Source organism: Eptatretus burgeri, chromosome 9, assembly GCF_056783735.1.
Source record: "Eptatretus burgeri isolate ZD-2024b chromosome 9, Ebu_testis_v1, whole genome shotgun sequence".
Classification (NCBI taxonomy): domain Eukaryota; kingdom Metazoa; phylum Chordata; class Myxini; order Myxiniformes; family Myxinidae; genus Eptatretus; species Eptatretus burgeri.
Window position 1 is genome coordinate 17,764,959 of NC_140969.1, and position 20,042 is coordinate 17,785,000.

The 20,042-nt window shown below is 50.0% G+C and overlaps 1 protein-coding gene across 1 annotated transcript in view; it reads left to right on the forward strand.

The window, feature by feature from the left end:
* The window catches only part of LOC147019634 (5'-3' exoribonuclease 2-like), a 164,248-nt gene that overhangs the window by 81,724 nt on the left and 62,482 nt on the right, over positions 1-20,042 (forward strand). The window contains exons 18-21 of the mRNA XM_085893760.1: positions 510-645; positions 788-895; positions 2,523-2,612; positions 12,552-12,646. Coding sequence (XP_085749886.1) covers positions 510-645; positions 788-895; positions 2,523-2,612; positions 12,552-12,646 — 429 coding nt within the window. The remainder of the gene's footprint in view (positions 1-509; positions 646-787; positions 896-2,522; positions 2,613-12,551; positions 12,647-20,042) is intronic.

Consider the following 20,042-nt stretch of genomic DNA (forward strand, 5'->3'; position numbering starts at 1 on the left):
TGAGGTTCATTATACTTTTGCAAGAATGGTTGCAAGCAAATAATGGTGGGGTGGTTATGGTCAGTGCTTGGAGCATGAGATGCCTGCGTGGCCTTGGGGGGTGGGGGGGGAATCATGCCAATCCCATAGCAATTCAGGATCGTCATTGTGCTCATGAGCACTCCTTTTGCATAAATCGTACTTTCCCAGTTTTTTGGTCAGTATGTGAAACACTCAGGTGAAATGCAGTACTACTTTCTCTGTGCTCCCAGTACAGATATAATGCCTTGGTTCTGCTGGAGAATAAGATTGACCTTCAGAGCTTGTACATTGTCAGTCACTGTGATACGTTGACGTTTTACATGGTGTGCATGTGTGAAAATGATGTAAATGCCTTTTTGTCCACTGAACATTCGTTCCAGTATTTACTCTACCGTAGGACATGAGATATCAGTGCATTTGGTTCGTTAGTGTTCTTATCCACCTCGGATGTTTGTTGTTACATGAGCTGAGACTGCGTGTTCTCCTAGGCTTTGGGAAGATGGTTGGAAAGAACGCTACTACCGTAACAAGTTTGATGTCAGCTCTGGTGATTCTGAATTCAAGTATGGCGTCGTGCAGGCATATGTCCATGGTCTTTGTTGGGTACTGCGCTATTACTATCAGGTATGTGTTACCACCAGGTTTTGCTGCTCCAGCCATTTGTTCATCTTTTCTTTTCACTGCAATTTACAATAGCATCTTAACATTCCTTCATTGCGCAAGTATAATTTACGTCATGCTTGTATTTATTCACCTTCTCCCACAGGGATGTCCTTCATGGAAGTGGTTTTATCCTTACCATTATGCTCCCTTTGCCTCTGATTTTCTCAATGTTGAAACCATGCCATCAGATTTTGAAAAAGGCACTCATCCGGTGTGTACACGTGCATGCACGTTTCGTTCTTTCACGAGTAATGCAAGATAGCATATGTGTTATTTTGTAATGAAATGTGTGATGAGCATTGACTGTATGATGATACTACTTTTAAGCCTCGAACAAGGAATTTAAACGTGTTTGTATGTAGCTATAAGCTGTGTGTAGAACGTTTGGATAATGAGGTTGCATTAACTGATTGACAATACATGGACACAGTCATGGTCATGGATATAATGTTGTGGACCCATGGCTGAGTTTGTGCACCCAATGTTTGGAGAAGTCTCCTCCTCCTCCTTCTCCTCCTCAACCTCCTCCTCTTCTTCCCTTGATAAGGGGTGTGAGGTCCATTGGCACCAAGCTTCTGCCCTGCCTTGACAATGATACTCCTCCACCTCTCTCTGTCCTCCACCAACTCCTTCCACTCTACCTTACAGATATCTATTCTCACACAATCCTCCCATCTCAACCGTGGTCCACCCCTTTTCCTCCTACCTTGCTCCCTCAACCTATCTGCTCCCTTTGCCATTCTCTCTTCCCCCATCCACACCCAGTGTCCAGTCCATCTCAGCTGGCATTTTATCAAGCTCATGTGCACATCATTCTCCTCCCTCAGTTCATCCATCATCCTTCTATTCACCCTCTTCACTCCCACAATCCTCCTGACCCAGTTGTTTTCCCAAATGTGCAGCCTCTGTTGTCTCCCTGTCAGTGCCACCGTCTCCAGACCGAAAGGTCGGCCAGCATTGCACACATCAGAACCTTCCCTTTCAATTTTTTTAATGTCTTTCTTTCTGTCTGTCATTACTCCCTCCACCCTCCACCCTCCACCCTCCACACATTCACACCCACACGAATCCTCCTCCGCACCTCTGCCTCGGACTTACCATCCCCGGTCACTGTTCCTCCCAACTCCTCAAATCTATTTCTCTGTCTGATCTCCTTCCCCTTCTAACCTGATATTCATTTGTTTTCTCTGCTGCCCGACCCACATCACCTCAGTCTTCTCCATACTCATCTTCAGCCCGTGCTTCGCAAATGCTTCTCTCCACTCCCCCAATACTTCCTGCATCTCCTGCCCACTCTCCACCATAACAGCCACATCATCCGCATACAGCATCCTCCCCATACTACCTATCAAGCTCACTTGTCTGCTTACCAGCTCCATCACCATGATAAGCATGAATGGGCTGAGAGTTCTTCCCTGCCTCAAACCGATGTTCATGCTCAACTCAGACAACCTAGAAACAACTAAGACTCTTCCCTTCATTTCCTTGTAATCCCTTCCACCAACCGAACTTCTGCTAGGAATAAATGGTTGAAACCTCAATAATCCAGGCAGCCAGAAAATTGGTCAATCACTTGCAATTTTGAAGTTCTTACTTGAGACATGGAACTATTTTGAGGTGTGTGAGTAAGTAAGCTCTTTATATGGTGTTGTAGAATTTGTATCGTTTAGAACATTGTTTTTGGGTTGATTTAATGCCTTCTGACTAGCCATTCCTCTTCAATTTTATGATTCTAATTATTGTGAGGATGATCAGATTTATGAAAAATGTGGGTATGTGATCGAGCTTTTTCTTTCTTCCTCTTATTAATTTTTTTGCTTCCATTTTCTCTCCTTCAGTTCAACCCACTAGAACAACTCATGGGTGTTTTCCCGGCTGCCAGTGGGAACTTCCTTCCTCCCACCTGGCGTAAACTCATGTCTGACCCTGTAAGTGTAATCGTGTTTGATTGATTCATTAAAGGTGTGTTTATGCTTCTGTTTTGATGTACGTGATGAGCTGTTGTAATTCATTGCTTGTTCAATTGTCACCTCAATGACTCGCACAGTTTGTTTGTTTTCAGTGAAAGCAAAAATGTAATTTGTCAGTAATGGCCACTCTCATGTTGTTGGAGGCTTACAATGTTAAACAGTTCCACTTTTTGTCCGTGGGAGTTTTATTGCTGTACATCTTCATTGTCGTGTTTTGCTGAACGTGTTTCGTGCGATCGTGAGAAATGATTGTGTTCTGCTGCGATAAACTTGTTAAACATGCACCCACATCGTATATCGCTGGAAAGCAGGAAATCATTTGAAATCCTTTTAAGTCCGTTTTATGAATGTTTGAGTGGTTGACCTTGTGACGCTGCTAGAATATCATAAATAAATGGACCTCGTTTTTAAAGATTACATAAAATTCCCGAATGGCAATCCCTGATTTTAATATATATATATATATATATATATATATATATATATATATATATATATATATATATATATATATATATATATATATATATATATATATATATATATATATATATATATATTTCCATCAGGGTTGTGGGGCATTATCCATTGTTCGCACGCACGCCATTCCATGAGGGTTCCGAAATGTTTGTCTTGTGAAACTTTTTTTTTTTTACAAATTTCCCCCAATGCAGTCTTTCTTATTTGACTGCAATAAGCACTAAGTTATTGAGCAAACATCATTGAGGCCATCCACGCTGTGAGGTCAGACTTAACCTGGAATTTATTTTATTTGTATATGTATTGTCTCGGCTCGTATACGAGCTAACACACAGAACATATAACAAAAGGAGGAGGAGGAGGGAGATAAGAGGGGTGGGAGAGGGAAGCTCAAAACAGAAGGGAACAGAGGCATTAGGAGGTCTTTGGAAGGGAGAGGGTTGGTGCGAGGTACACGGGGTAAACGAGATGGTACTACAGGGACTTTCATGAAGGAAGGAAGGGAATTTGAATGAGGTGGATTTGGGGTGGCTTAACAGGGGAAGAAAAGATCATGGTTTTGGATGATGGGAGATATGAGATGGTGGAGAACAGCTGTTTTGAAGACCTGGAGGGAACAATATCCACAGATAAAGGCATGGGTTGAGAAATGATTAATTTGCTGACCCCTCATCATTGGACAGTGGAAGTATCAGAGTTGGGAGTAATATTAATGAAATGCCGAATCTCCCTTGTGTGGATGATGTGAATCCGGATGCTGCCGAGACTAACATAACTAGGCCTTCCAAGTATTTTGTCGAATAACATGAATATTGATCAAAGGGCGGAGGAGCTCCTTGTGAGCCAACGGCCATCCATATCTAGTGCCCAACTGTGTCTGCGGACGTCTTCCTGCAGTTGGGTTACTTTTTATGAGGAGGTTGGTGGCAGGATTTGCACTCCGGCCACCGTAAAACCCTTCATTACGCAAAACGCAAAAACGCAAAAAAAATTGGAAAACCCACTCAGTGGGAGTACCTCCTGTGCAGCTTCCCTTCGCAGGGCAGCTCACCGGATGACGGGATTGGGGCAAAGCCTTCGGGACCTCCAATCTTTGATGATAGGAGGGAAACCACGGGGTAACATCCCTGGGTCAGATTGCGGGAGAGTGTGTCGGAGTGGTGCTGAGGTGTCGTCCACCAGACGGCGGTCTCCTTGGGTTAACCTGAGGCGGTCCCTTTGGGTGGGTGCCTGGAATGTCCTATCCCTAAGAGGATCATCACCTGTCTCTGTTATCATCTGAGCTCAAGCGTTTGGACATCGGGATTGCAGCTCTCTCTGAGGTTCGGAGACTGGATTGCGGCGAGATAATGGTGGGCGGTTACACCTACTATTGGTCTGGTCGCTCTGATGGTTACCATACCCAAGGAGTTGCTGTAGCTGTGTCCAATAAGATGACCCCAATGATAATTGTGGTAACACCGGTCAACGAGCGTATTATGAGATTAAGGATTCGTCACTCCTTAGGTGTCATTTCCCTGGTCTCTGTTTATGCTCCGACTGAGATGAGTGATCTCACCGTAAAGGACGCATTCTACGCCACGCTCGAGTCTGTGGTTGATCAGTGCCCCAGACGAGATACACTTCTAGTCTTGGGGGATTTCAATGCATCGAATGGAACTGATAGGGATGGTTATGAGGTGTGTGTTGGTCCCCATGGGTCAGGAACTATGAACCAGAATAGCACGAAGTTCCTTGACTTTGCACGAAGTCATGGACTGAGGGTGGCTGGTTCATGGTTTCAGCGCCCACAAGCTCATCGCTGGACTTGGTATTCCAATGCTGGTGGTGTGGCAAATGAGATTGACCATGTCCTCATTGACGGTCGTTGGAGGATGATCCAGAACTGCAGGGTCTACCGGAGTGCTCAGTTCCTCAATACTGACCACAGGCTTGTTGTAACAACTCTAAAGCTGCACCTTAAATCCTGGAGAATGGTACCATCCCTGCCGAGGCTGGATGTTGGAAAGCTCAGGGATGAGAGAGTAGCTGAGGAGTTTGCGAACAGGCTGAGTGGACACTTGGGGGTTCTGGGTGCTTTGGGAGGTCCTGAAGAGTTGTGGAGTGCCTTCAAGACCACCGTCCTTGATGTTGCCGGTGGATGTCTTGGAGCTCACCGCAGGGCAAAGAAGAATTTTGTCTCTCAAGGGACACTGGATACCATTGACCAGAGTCGCAGGGCCAGGCTTGAATGGCAGAGCTGAGCTGTTCAGGGAGCTGAGGCGTAAAACTGTACGTGCACTGAGGGTGGACAAGGAGGCCTATGTGTAAGGAATCTGTGAGGGGGTAGCGCATCACCTGTGGACAGGTGATTCTCGTCCCACTTACAGGGGAATTCGCGCATTGCGTTCATCCAAGCCCATCCCTCGGAGCACTGCAGTTCGAGCAGAGAGTGGTAGGCTCTTGACAGAGGAGTCTGAAGTGAAGGCCCGCTGGGCCGGTTACTTTGAGCGGTTGTACCAGGCTGATCCCTCAGCTGTCGAGTTGGACGTCAAGGGTGTTACAATCCCTGTTGCTGACCCTCGAATCAACTGTGGTCCACCTACGCTTGTGGAAACACGGGCTGCTGTGAACCAGTTGAAACGGGGCAAAGCTCCAGGGATCTGTGGCATCCATGCTGAACTTCTCAAGGCTGGTGGAAATGCTGCACTCGTGTCGTTGCATGCAGTTTTGTGCTCTGCAAGGAACACAGGCATCATCCCAACTGACTGGAAGAGGGGCCTTGTTGTCCCTCTCTGGAAAGGGAAGGGTGATCGCCAAGACTGCAACAACTACCGAGGGGTGACGCTGCTCTCAGTGCCGGGCAAGGTCTTTGCTCAGATAATTCTTGATAGGGTTCGCCACCATCTGCTTGAGCACAGCGTTATCTGAGCAGTCAGGCTTTACACCAAAGAGGTCAACGATTGACCGTATCCTTGTTCTTCGTGTCCTCACCGAACGCAGACGAGAGTTTTGGCAGGGGCTGCTTGCAGCCTATGTTGATCTCTGTAAAGCGTTCGATTCAGTGAATCGGGATGTCCTCTGGAGGATTCTTGGTCTTCGTGGGGTGCCACCAAAACTGATCGATCTGATGTCTGAACTCTACTCTGGTACTGAGAGTGCTGTGAAGTGTGGTGGTACCATCTCTGACTTATTTCCAGTTGTTATTGGAGTTTGTCAGGGGTGTGTACTGGCCCCCACACTTTTCAGCACTTGTATGGACTGGATTTTAGGGGGCATGTCGGAGAGATCAAGCTGTGGTGCATCGTTTGGGAATGTCAAGATCTCGGACCTTGATTTTGCAGATGATGCAGTCATCTTTGCGGAGACTTTAGACATCCTCTTGGGGGCCCTCGAGGTGCTGAATGAGGAGTCGGAGCCGCTGGGATTACGGGTTTCTTGGGTCAAAACTAAGATCCAGGCTTTCGGTGACATCTTGGATGCTGCTGTCCTGTCTGTGTCTGTTTGTGGTGAGGATGTTGAGGTCGTGGAGAGATTCACTTACTTTGGCCGTGATATTCATGTCTCTGCTGGCTGCGAGTCAGAGGTCAATAGACATCTGGGTCGGGCCTGGGGAGTCATGGATTCACTGGATCATGGGGTGTGGCGCTGCCGGTACCTGTGTGGGAGGACGAAAGTCCGAGTCTTCAGGTCCTTGGTACTTCCAGTCTTGCTCTTTGGATGCGAGACTTGGACTCTGACCAAGGATCTGAGAAGGAGACTTAATTCCTTTGGTACCAGGTCTCTTCGGAGAATCCTTGGCTATCGCTGGTCGGATTTTGTGTCCAACGAGCGGTTGCTGAGAGAGACTCGGATGAGATTTGTTACCTGCATAGTCCGTGAGCATCAGTTGCGGCTGTATGGACATGTGGCTCGTTTTCCTGATGCTGATCCTGCTCACCAGATTCTCTCAGCGAGGGAGTCTCATGAGTGGAGGAGGCCAGTGGGCCGAGCACATGCCTCGTGGTTGCAGCAGGTTGACCATCATCTCAAGGAGATGGGGATGGGCCTGGCATCTGCCTGGGGGATGTCCAGACCGAGGCCCCTGGAGTACCGGCGGAAAGTGGACGCAGCGACGCGCTGTTCTGGCACATGCTCCCATACCTGACCTGACCTGATCCTTCTATACATGTTGTTGCTGTTTCTGTAATTTTAAACATGAATATAATAAGAATACCCAAATATATATATATATATATATATATATATATATATATATATATATATATATATATATATATATATATATATATATATATATATATATATATATATATATATATATATATATATATATATATATATATATATATATATATATATATATATATATATGTATATATGTTTGTATATATAGATATATATAGATATATGTATATATATATATATATATATATCCTGGTGTTGGCGCAGTGGTTAGGGCAGCGGCTTGGTATCCAAAAGTTCCTGAGTTCAAGCCCCGTTGGGCCACTGAATTGATACACCAGGGGGTTGACTCAGCCTGTCATCCTTCCGAGGTCGGCAAAATGAGTACCAGTGTACTGGGCCGGTGTATACCCCGGTTAAAATAGGTGTACCAGATCCCTGTGTCGCAAGAGGCGACCAGGGTTGCGTCAGGAAGGGCATCCAGTGTAAAACATGTGCCAAATCACTATGCGCATCATAGGGATGATCCGCTGTGGCGAACCCTAACGGGAGCAGCCGAAAGAAGAAGAAGAAGAAGATATATATATATATATATATATATATATATATATATATATATATATATATATATATATATATATATATATATATATATATATTTTTTTTTTTTTTAACCGCAGCTATGACAATCCATTAATCAATAAAATTGTTTCATGATAGCAGTACACACAAGTCTGAGCTACTGATTACCCTCGCCAGAGGAGAGGGTATTGCATATGGGTCCGTTTGTTTATTACTTGGTGGAAAATGTTTTTTTGCTAAGTATGTTAGTCTGCAGCGTTTGTCTATCTGACTGTCTGTTTGTCACACAATTTTTAACCTCCGCCATCTAAGATGGACGGAGGTTACTGTTTTCACCCCTGTCTGTTTGTTTGTTTGTGAACAGTATTGCGGAAAAACTCCTGGACAGATTACGACGAAACTTGGTGGGGGGATTAGGTATGGTCCAACGATCATGCCATTAGATTTTGGACTTGGTCCAAAGTCCAATATGGCCACTATGGCGGCCATTTTGAAAAGATATTTGAATTTTTTTTTTGCATTTCTACATGTTTTAAGTGATTTTCAATCCTCCCCCGAAAAAAAATTTGTTAGAGGAAAAAAAACCCAGAAATTTTGCACCTTTTTTTTCAAAAAAATTTCGATTTTATTTTTGGGCATTTCTACATGTGCGTCGATCTAGTTTAGTTTATTCAATCGTGGTTCAGTAGAGTCTGATCCGTTTTGACCTACAACGAATAGGATATCAGGTTCACTTAAGTGACCCAGCAGTATTGGCGGCTGAGGTTTTGCACTCTACCGAGTGCTCCCCCTCTAGTTAGTTACAGTTTTTGTGCAATCATTCTGAAATTTTTTGCGTATGTAGTTGACCAGCCAAGAGCAGCAACACTTAATTTTGGTGAAGATCGAATCCGGATCTGAGAATTTTTCAAAGCGATTCTTCACCATTGAGAGAAGGGGCCAAAAACTATATGTAGCACAATATCTCAAAAGATTGTTGATGGATTCGGACGAAACTTGGTGAACAGGTTGGGTGTTTAACAAGGACGAATCTATTCAATTTTAGTGAAGATCTGTATCCGGATCCAGACATGAGAATTATTAGGGCTTCAAGCATGGCTGAAGCCCTATTGAATTCGTTAGTATTATTATTATTATTATTATTAACGGCGTTTTTATGTTCTACTGACCGATTTTGTGGCGGATCTGGAGGGAAAACTGTCGGATGAAATTCAACGAAACTTAACAGGATTATTACTCACCACCTGAAGTTTATACTATGAAACATTTGATGACGTAGGTCACGTGGTATGGCGGCCATATTGGATTTTATCCAAAACCTAAAAACATCTTCTTCTCCAGAAGGGATAATCAAACAGCCTCAATCTTTTGCACACATTTGCTATGTTGCTTGGGAATGTAAAGTTGTTAATTTGGTTGAAATCGTTATTTAATTTATATAATTTTAAATGATGCCGATTCGCCTCATTAAATATGCAAAATATGCAAATGAGAGTTGAAAAAATTTAATGACAGATTTAGATAGTACATAAACAGGGGACTCCCAATATATTTATACGATGTCTGTATTTGACCCCAATGAGCCCCCAGCGCCCCCCAAAGTTGAAAATGATCCATTTTTGAAATGTCATAAAATGAAAACAACGCTTGGAGTAAATTCAATGAAACTTATCAATTTAATTACTCACCACCTGCAGTTTATACTTTAAAAATTTTGATGACGTAGGTCACGTGGTCTGGCGGCCATATTGAATTTTATCCAAAACCTAAAAACATCTTCTTCTCCAGAAGGGATAATCCGACAGCCTCAATCTTTTGCACACATTTGCTAAGTTCGATGTTAATGTGAATTTGTTAATTTGGTCGAAATCGTTAAATAATTAATATGATTTTAAATGATGCCGATTCGCCTCATTAAATATGCAAATGAGAGTTGAAAAAATGTAATGACAAATTTCGATAGCACATAAACAGGGGACTCCAAATATATTTATACTATGTCTGTATTTGACCCCAGTGAGCCCCCAGCGCCCCCCAAAGTTGAAAATGATCCATTTTTGAAATGTCATAAAATGAAAACAACGCTTGGAGTAAATTCAATGAAACTTATCAATTTAATTACTCTCCACCTGCAGTTTATACTTTGAAAATTTTGATGACGTCGGTCACGTGGTATGGCGGCCATATTGGATTTTCTCCAAAACCTAAAAACATCTTCTTCTCCAGAAGGGGTAATACGACAGCCTCAAATTTTTGCACACATTTGCAAGGTTCCATTGCAATGTTAAGTTGTTAATTTCGTCGAAATCGTTACATAATTTATATGATTAAAATGATGCCGATTCGCCTCATTAAATATGCCAAATATGCAAATGAGAGTTGAAAAAATTTAATGACAGATTCTGATAGGCCTTGAAGAGGGGATTCCAAATATGTTTACACTATGTCTGTATTTTACCCCAGTGAGGCCCCAGAGCCCCCCAAAGTTGAAAATCACACATTTTTGACATGTCGTAAAATGAAAACCAAAGAAGATAGACAAAAAGTGACCACAAATTCTGGAAGATATTTTCACGTTCTACAAGTTCGCCATTTACATTAATATGCAAATGTGGAGTTATTGGACTTTTTTGGGGACTTGAAAATTTGTCCAGCCTCGATTTGTCCAATGTGGTTTCTTTCTCTATCATGTATTGCTATGGGCTTTTCAATCCTTCATCGATATAACTTGAGGGACCCCGTAGCTGGGCCACATTGCAGACTTGAACTAACTTTCTAACTCGGAAAACCCACATCATGTGACACGGTGATGGTGTTGAAATTTGTTAAAATGGAGGCACGCCTTGAAGCCCGGGATTACTGGTTTACCAGTTTTAATTTAATTTGTAATTGATTCTTCATCATTGAAAGATTGGGTTAAAAACGATATATTGCACAATATCTCAAGAGGTCACGATGGATGCCGCTGAAATTTTGTGGACAGGTTGGGAGTGTGACAAGGACTAATTGATTAAATTTTGGTGAAGATCTGAATCTGCATACGAGAATTTTTCAAGTGATTCTTCACCACTGAGAGATGGGGCCAAAAACCATGTATTGCATGATCTCAAAAAGTTGTGGATGAGTTTGTTAGGTGACGAGAACAAGCTGAATCTATTTTGATTAAGGTCCGGATTCAGATCCGACCTATCAGTGGCATACAAAATGTAAACTATTCAGCCTTACGGAGGTGTACACCACATGGCCAAAAGTATGTGGACACCTTGTCCAACATCTCATTCCAAAATCCTGGGCATTAATATGGCGTTGGTCCCCCCTTTGCTGCGATAACAGCCTCCACTCTTCTGCGATAACAGCCTCCACTCTTCTGCTATAACAGCCTCCACTCCACAAAGGATTGGCTCTTTGCTAGTATCATTAGTAGTGGCAGTTTTTATTAAGAAATCGCAAAGAACCGAGCCAAATAAGTCACACCAAATAGTCACGGTTCTATGACATAATTAACCTGATTGGTGTAATTGACATAGTCTTTTCCAATGAAATATGACACATTTTGGGCAAAGTAGCTTTTATAAGTGCAATACATTTGAGGTGTATCTGCCGTTAAATGGTCATTGCTAATATGAGTTTGCAGACGATTGGACAAAATGCTCAATTAAAAAAATATTTTTTTTAACACTTTTTATCATTCAACACCCTTGGTATTGGTACCCTTGGTGCGGAGGCATTATGTTTCCGGGTTGTCCGTCCATCCGTTCGGATTTTCGTTTACGCGATAACTCGAGAAGCAAATTGTAGAATTTCATCAAACTTGATAAAAAGGTAAAGTAAGACAGGGCAATTAAGTGATTAGATTTTGGGCCAGATGTGATAAGGGTCAAAGGTCAATGTCAAACTCTGAAATTTTACTGTTTACACCCTAACTCAAGAAATATTGGACAGAATTTCATCAAACTTGGTACAAAGGTAAAGTTAGACAGGGCAATTAACTGATTAGATTTTGGGCCACATATGATAAAGGTCAAGGGTCAAATATGTCAATACTCAAGTGTTTGTGCGGGAGAGCGGAGGCATAACCGTCGACTGCGCGCAGTTGAATTACTCTAGTTCATTTTGACATTATTGAGAAATCCAAATATGTATTTGCTCATAATTTGATAACTGCACAGTGCACATGCAACATTGTGGTTTCATATTAAACTGAAACCTTTTTCTGATCTCCTTAAATCTTATGTAAGGTCATGTCAAACCTTTTTTTTCCCAATTTATTTATTTATTTATTTACTTGCCTCAGAAATCTTGCCCTTCGCCAGAGGAGAGATTGAAGTTCTCTTTTTTTTTTGTGACTTGCAATTAATTTGTGGTTGAATTCAGGTATATTGCATCGCTGGTTCTAGGGCTCGTAGGTGTGAGACTATCCAGGCTATGGAAGCTTAAAGGGATGGTTGAATGGGTTGAAGTGGGAGGAGTGGTTAAATCGTGAAGTTGAAGACACCTAGGATGCTATATTAATCTGGAAATCAAAGTTGCAATCTGCAATTATGAAAAAATCAAATTTTATTTCAACCTGCATCCTCCTTCCTCACTCGGCAGACATTATTTGCATTTGGGCTCACCTTTTCTGTCTTTCCTTGACAACCATAATATTCTTGTCTTTGTCTTCTATCTCAGGAGTCTCCCATTATCGACTTCTACCCAGTAGATTTTGGAATAGATCTCAATGGAAAGAAGTTCGCGTGGCAAGGTAAATTACTATTTCTGGAATCCTAAAGTGTCTGATACCATACATCATCTTTCCGCAGGGTGGCGACGAGCTTTTTTTCATTATTTTTTTTCTTACTTTTATTTTCTTCTTCTTGTTAAATCTTATATGTTGATGTTGTTAGTCTTATAGTTTGTTGCTAAGTTGTCATCGTTTTATTGCCTATGCTGACGAAGACACCAGAGGCATTGTTTTCGGGTTGTCCGTCCGTCCGTGTATCCGTGGCAGGTTTTCTTCACCACAATAACTTAAGAATGGCTGAAGGGATCCAAGACAAAGTTGGTACCAGTATGTATAATGAATTAATGATGAACTGATTTGATTATCGGGTCAGGTAGTCTGAGGTTCTGTTGGGTAAAAATCCTGTCACCACATTAACTTGTGAACCAGTGATGGGATTTTGACCAAACTTGGTGTGAGTATATATATTATGATGCGAAAATGAACTGATTAGGTTTTGCCATCAAGAGTTCAGACATCATGTCAGGTAAATCTGTGATCCTTGAGAACAGCTGAAGGGATTTAAATCAAACTTGGTACAAGTATGTGTAATGATGTACAGATGTAATGTGGGTGGAGGCATATTGATCGACGGCGAAAAGTGGGTTGTATATAGTATTGTGCAAAAGTCTTCAGCCACTTTGAAAGTTTACGTTTTTCGTGTCACATTGGCATATTTTGATGGACTAGGGCGGGCCCGTAGGTGCATGCCCATAGGTGCATGCCAGTTTGTGCAGCTTCGTTCCTTCGCTCTCATAAACGACGACTGGATTGGGGCATTTTTTTCAATTAGATCGGACCAACCGTATCATAAATGGCCATAACTTGGGAAACACCTGGGAAACATACTCAGGTCCCCAGCATCAATTGTGACATCATATCAAACGAAGAAGAAGAATTGTCGCCCCCCTCTCTCTCGCCCCCTCTCTCTCGCCCCCCTCTCTCTCGCCCCCCTCTCTCTCGCCCTCTCTCTCTCTCGCCCCCTCTCTCTCGCCCCCCTCTCTCTCGCCCCCTCTCTCTCTCGCCCCTCTCTCTCGCCCCTCTCTCTCTCGTCTCTCTCTCTCGCCTCTCTCTCTCCCTCGCCCCCTCTCCCTCGCCCCTCTCCCTCGCCCCCCTCTCCCTCGCCCCCTCTCTCTCTCTCTCGCCCCTCTCTCGCTCTCTCTCTCTCTCTCTCGCCCCTCTCTCTCTCTCTCGCCCCTCTCTCTCTCTCGCCCCCTCTCTCCTCTCTCATGACCTCTCTCTCCTCTCTCTCTCTCTCATGCCCCTCTCTCTCTCTCTCGCCCCTCTCTCTCGCCCTCTCTCTCTCCTCGCTCTCTCTCTCCCCCCTCTCTCTCCCCCTCTCTCTCGCCCTCTCTCTCGCCCTCTCTCTTCTCTCATTTCTCTCTCGCTCTCTCTCTCTCTCTCCCCTCTCTCTCTCCTCTCTCGCTCTCTCTCTCCCCTCTCTCGCCCCCTCTCTCTCTCTCCTCTCTCTCGCCCCCTCGCTCTCTCTCGCCGCTCTCTCTCGCCCCGCTCTCTCTCGCCCCTCTCTCTCTCGCCCCCTCTCTTTCTCTCTCGCCCCGCTCTCTCTCTCTCTTCGCTCTCTCTTCTCGCCCCCTCTCTCTCGCCCCTCTCTCTCGCCCCCTCTCTCTCGCCCCTCTCTCTCGCCCCCTCTCTCTCTCTCGCCCCCTCTCTCTCGCCCCCTCTTCACTCTCTCTCGCCCCCTCTCTCTCTCATTTCCTCTCTCTCGCCCCCTCTCTCTCGCCCCCTCTCTCTCGCCCCTCTCTCTCTCTCTCGCCCCCTCTCTCTCGCCTCTCTCTCTCTCTCGCTCTCTCTCTCTCTCTCTCCCCTCTCTCTCTCCTCTCTCTCGCCCCCTCTCTCTCGCCCCCTCTCTCTCGCCCCCTCTCTCTCGCCCCCTCTCTCGCCCCTCTCTCTCGCCCCCTCTCTCGCCCCCTCTCTCTCGCCCCCTCTCTCGCCCCTCTCTCTCGCCCCTCTCTCTCGCCCCCTCTCTCTCGCCCCCTCTCTCTCGCCCCCTCTCTCTCGCCCCCTCTCTCTCTCGCCCCCTCTCTCTCGCCCCTCTCTCTCGCCCCCCTCTCTCGCCCCCCTCTCTCTCGCCCGCTCTCTCTCTCGCCCCCCCCCGCTCTCTCTCGCCCCCGCTCTCTCTCGCCCCCGCTCTCTCTCGCCCCCGCTCTCTCTCGCCCCCGCTCTCTCTCGCCCCCGCTCTCTCTCGCCCCTGCTCTCTCTCGCCCCCGCTCTCTCGCTACCTCTCTCTCGCCCCCTCTCTCTCGCCCCCTCTCTCTCGCCCCCTCTCTCTCGCCCCCTCTCTCTCGCCCCCTCTCTCTCGCCCCTCTCTCTCGCCCCACTCTCTCTCGCCCCTCTCTCTACCCCTCTCTCTCGCCCGCTCTCTCTCGCCCCCGCTCTCTCTCGCCCCGCTCTCTCTCTCGCCCCCGCTCTCTCTCGCCCCCGCTCTCTCTCGCCCCCGCTCTCTCTCGCCCCCGCTCTCTCTCGCCCCCGCTCTCTCTCGCCCCCCGCTCTCTCGCCCCCTCTCTCTCGCCCCCTCTCTCTCGCCCCCTCTCTCTCGCCCCTCTCTCTCGCCCCCTCTCTCGCCCCCTCTCTCGCCCCCTCTCTCGCCCCCCTCTCTCGCCCCCTCTCTCGCCCCCCCTCTCTGCGCCCCCCTCTCTCGCCCCCCTCTCTCGCCCCCTCTCTGCCCCCTCTCTCGCCCCCTCTCTCGCCCCCTCTCTCTCGCCCCCCTCTCTCGCCCCCCCTCTCGCCCCTCTCTCTCGCCCCCTCTCGCCCCCTCTCTCTCGCCCCCTCTCTCTCGCCCCCTCTCTCTCGCCCCCCCCTCTCTCGCCACCTCTCTCTCGCCACCTCTCTCTCGCCCCCCCCTCTCTCGCCCCCCTCTCTCGCCCCCTCTCTCGCCCCCCTCTCTCGCCCCCCCTCTCTCGCCCCCTCTCTCGCCCCCCTCTCTCGCCCCCCTCTCTCGCCCCCTCTCTCGCCCCCCTCTCTCGCCCCTCTCTCTCGCCCCTCTCTCTCGCCCCTCTCTCTCGCCCCTCTCTCGCCCCCTCTCTCTCGCCCCCTCTCTCTCGCCCCCTCTCTCTCGCCCCCTCTCTCTCGCCCCCTCTCTCTCGCCTCCCTCTCCCCACTCTCCCTCTCCCCCTCTCCCTCGCCCCCCTCTCCCTCGCCCCCTCTCCCTCGCCCCCCTCTCCCTCGCCCCTCCCTCGCCCCCCTCTCCCTCGCCCCTCTCCCTCGCCCCCTCCATCTCGCCCCCTCCATCTCGCCCCCTCCATCTCGCCCCTCTCCTTCCCCCTCCATCTCGCCCCCTCCATCTCGCCCCCTCTCTCTCTCGCCCCCTCTCTCTCTCGCCCCTCTCTCTCTCGCCCCCTCTCTCTCTCGCCCCCTCTCTCTCTCTCTCGCCCCGCTCTCTCTCTCGCCCCCGCTCTCTCTCGCCCCGCTCTCTCTCGCCCCCGCTCTCTCTCTCGCCCCCGCTCTCTCTCGCCCCCGCTCTCTCTCGCCCCCGCTCTCTCGCCCCCGCTCTCTCTCGCCCCACGCTCTCTCTCGCCCCGCTCTCTCTCGCCCCCGCTCTCTCTCTCGCCCCCGCTCTCTCTCTCGCCCCCGCTCTCTCTCGCCCCCGCTCTCTCTCGCCCCCGCTCTCTCTCGCCCCGCTCTCTCTCGCCCCCGCTCTCTCTCGCCCCCGCTCCCTCTCGCCCCCCTCTCTCTCGCCCCCTCTCTCTCTCTCGCCCCTCTCTCTCTCTCGCCCCCTGCTCTCTCTCGCCCCCGCTCTCTCTCGCCCCCGCTCTCTCTCGCCCCCGCTCTCTCTCGCCCGGCTCTCTCTCGCCCCGCTCTCTCTCGCCCCCGCTCTCTCTCGCCCCCGCTCTCTCTCGCCCCGCTCTCTCTCGCCCCCGCTCTCTCTCGCCCCCGCTCTCTCGCCCCTCTCTCTCGCCCCCTCTCTCTCGCCCCCTCTCTCTCGCCCCCTCTCTCTCGCCCCCTCTCTCGCCCCCTCTCTCGCCCCCTCTCTCGCCCCTCTCTCGCCCCCTCTCTCGCCCCCTCTCTCGCCCCCCTCTCCGCCCCCCTCTCTCTCGCCCCCCTCTCTCTCGCCCGCTCTCTCTCGCCCCCGCTCTCTCTCGCCCCCGCTCTCTCTCGCCCCCGCTCTCTCTCGCCCCCCGCTCTCTCTCGCCCCCGCTCTCTCTCGCCCCCGCTCTCTCTCGCCCCCGCTCTCTCTCGCCCCTCTCTCTCGCCCCCTCTCTCTCGCCCCCTCTCTCTCGCCCCCTCTCTCTCGCCCCCTCTCTCTCGCCCCTCTCTCTCGCCCCCTCTCTCGCCCCCTCTCTCTCGCCCCTCTCTCTCGCCCCCTCTCTCTGTGCCCCCTCTCTCTCGCCCCCTCTCTCTCGCCCGCTCTCTCTCGCCCCCGCTCTCTCTCGCCCCCGCTCTCTCTCGCCCCCGCTCTCTCTCGCCCCCGCTCTCTCTCGCCCCCCGCTCTCTCTCGCCCCCGCTCTCTCTCGCCCCCGCTCTCTCGCCCCCTCTCTCTCGCCCCCTCTCTCTCGCCCCCTCTCTCTCGCCCCCTCTCTCTCGCCCCCTCTCTCTCGCCCCCTCTCTCGCCCCCTCTCTCGCCCTCTCCTTCCCCCTCTCTCGCCCCCTCTCTCGCCCCCTCTCTCGCCCCCCTCTCTCGCCCCCCTCTCTCGCCCCCTCTCTCGCCCCCCCTCTCTCGCCCCCCCCCCCCCCCCCCCCCCCCTCTCGCCCCCCTCTCTCGCCCCCTCTCTCGCCCCCTCTCTCGCCCCCTCTCTCTCGCCCCCTCTCGCCCCCTCTCTCGCCCCTCTCTCTCGCCCCCTCTCTCGCCCCCCCCTCTCTCGCCACCTCTCTCTCGCCACCTCTCTCTCGCCCCCCTCTCTCGCCCCCCTCTGTAGCCCCCTCTCTCGCCCCCCTCTCTCGCCCCCCTCTCTCGCCCCCCTCTCTCGCCCCCTCTCTCGCCCCCCTCTCTCGCCCCCCCTCTCTCGCCCCCCCTCTCTCGCCCCTCTCTCTCGCCCCTCTCTCTCGCCCCTCTCTCTCGCCCCCTCTCTCTCGCCCCCTCTCTCTCGCCCCCTCTCTCTCGCCCCTCTCTCTCGCCCCCTCTCTCTCGCCTCCCTCTCCCCCTCCCCCTCGCCCCCTCTCCCTCGCCCCCCCTCTCCCTCGCCCCCCTCTCCCTCGCCCCCTCTCCCTCGCCCCCTCTCCCTCGCCCCCCTCTCCCTCGCCCCCTCTCCCTCGCCCCCTCCATCTCGCCCCCTCCATCTCGCCCCTCCATCTCGCCCCCTCCATCTCGCCCCCTCCATCTCGCCCCCTCCATCTGCGCCCCCTCCATCTCGCCCCCTCCATCTCGCCCCCTCCATCTCGCCCCCTCTCTCTCTCTCGCCCCCTCTCTCTCTCGCCCCCTCTCTCTCTCGCCCCCTCTCTCTCTCTCTCGCCCCCGCTCTCTCTCTCGCCCCCGCTCTCGCCCCCGCTCTCTCTCGCCCCCGCTCTCTCTCTCGCCCCCCGCTCTCTCTCGCCCCCGCTCTCTCTCGCCCCCGCTCTCTCTCGCCCCCGCTCTCTCTCGCCCCACGCTCTCTCTCGCCCCCGCTCTCTCTCGCCCCCGCTCTCTCTCTCGCCCCCGCTCTCTCTCGCCCCCGCTCTCTCTCGCCGCTCTCTCTCGCCCCCGCTCTCTCTCGCTCGCTCTCTCTCGCCCCCGCTCCCTCTCGCCCCCCTCTCTCTCGCCCCTCTCTCTCTCTCGCCCCCCTCTCTCTCGCCCCCGCTCTCTCTGCGCCCCCGCTCTCTCTCTCGCCCCCGACTCTCTCTCGCCCCCGCTCTCTCTCGCCCCCGCTCTCTCTCGCCCCGCTCTCTCTCGCCCCCGCTCTCTCTCGCCCCCTCTCTCTCGCCCCGCTCTCTCTCGCCCCCTCTCTCTCGCCCCGCTCTCTCTCGCCCCGCTCTCTCTCTCCCCCTCTCTCTCGCCCCCCTCTCTCTCTCGCCCCGCTCTCTCTCGCCCCGCTCTCTCTCGCCCCCCCTCTCTCTCGCCTCTCTCGCCCCCTCTCTCTCGCCCCTCTTTGTAAATGTATTCACAAATGTCTCCCAAGCACAACAATTAATTCAAACCTTGGGGAAAAAAACAGCTTTCAAACCCTTGGGAAACAGCTGTTTCCCTTGGGAAAATTCAAACCTTGGGATTAATTAATAATTTGAACAATTCATTTAAACCTTGGGAAAAAACAGCTTGTCATTGGTTGACAGATAAATGGCCGTAACTTGGGAACCGCTTATCCGATTAATATCAAACCTTGAAAAGGCACATCTGCGGGTCCCCGGCAATATTCCTGGCAAGTTTCAATCAGATCGGACGTCAATCGTGCAAAATAAATAAATAAATAAACATTAATTGTGACGTCATTCGTGATGTCATGGCACCATGTCTTGCCATTGGTCGACAGATAAATGGCCGTAACTTGCGAACCACTCGTCCGATTAATATCAAACCTCGAAAAGGCACATTCGCGGGTCCCCAGAAATATTCCTGCCAAGTTTCAATCAGATCGAACCGTCAATCGTGCAAATAAATAAATAAACATTAATTGTGACGTCATTCGTGATGTCATAGCACCGTGTCTTGTCATTGGTCGACAGATAAATGGCCGTAACTTGGGAACCGCTCATCCGATTAATATTGAACCATGAAAAGGCACATCTGCGGGTCCCCGGCAATATTCCGAGCAAGTTTCAACCAGATCGGACCAGCGTCGTCGAGAAACGGCGGTCGCAGACAGGCGCGCGCGCGCGCGCACGCACGCACGCACGCACGCACGCACGCACGCACGCACACACACACACACACACACACACACACACACACACACACACACACACACCTGGAATTATAGATAGATTAGAGGAAGGTTTGTTTTGATACATAAAAGGGAGGTTGTTCTCTGCATTCTGCAATGTTTCCCACAAGTAATATTTTGAGTTTGTTTCTTTTTCATTTTTCTTCCTGTCCAAATAATCTGAAAACAACTAAGATGATGATTTTTTTTGTTTGTTTTAGTAAACCAAGTTGAGGCTCATATATGAGATAATTAATACACAGAAACTTATAACAAGGCAGGAGACAAGAGGGGCAGGAGAGGGAAGCACAAAATAATGGGGAACAAAGACTGCAGGATAACTGTGGAAGGAAGTGGATGGGGTGGGGTACACGGGGTCGACAAGATGGTACTACAGGGACTTTCAAGAAGGAAAACGGGGAAGTTGATGGAGGTGGGGAAAGAAAAAAAATCAAGATTTTGGATGGGGAAATATATGAGATTGTGGTGAACAGTTGTTTTGAAGACCTGGAGGGAGGAGTGGGATTGAAGAGAGTGTGGGAGTTTGTTGCAGAGGTGGGGAAAAAAGAGGAATAAAAGAGTGAAGATGAACAGTGATTCTTGACATTG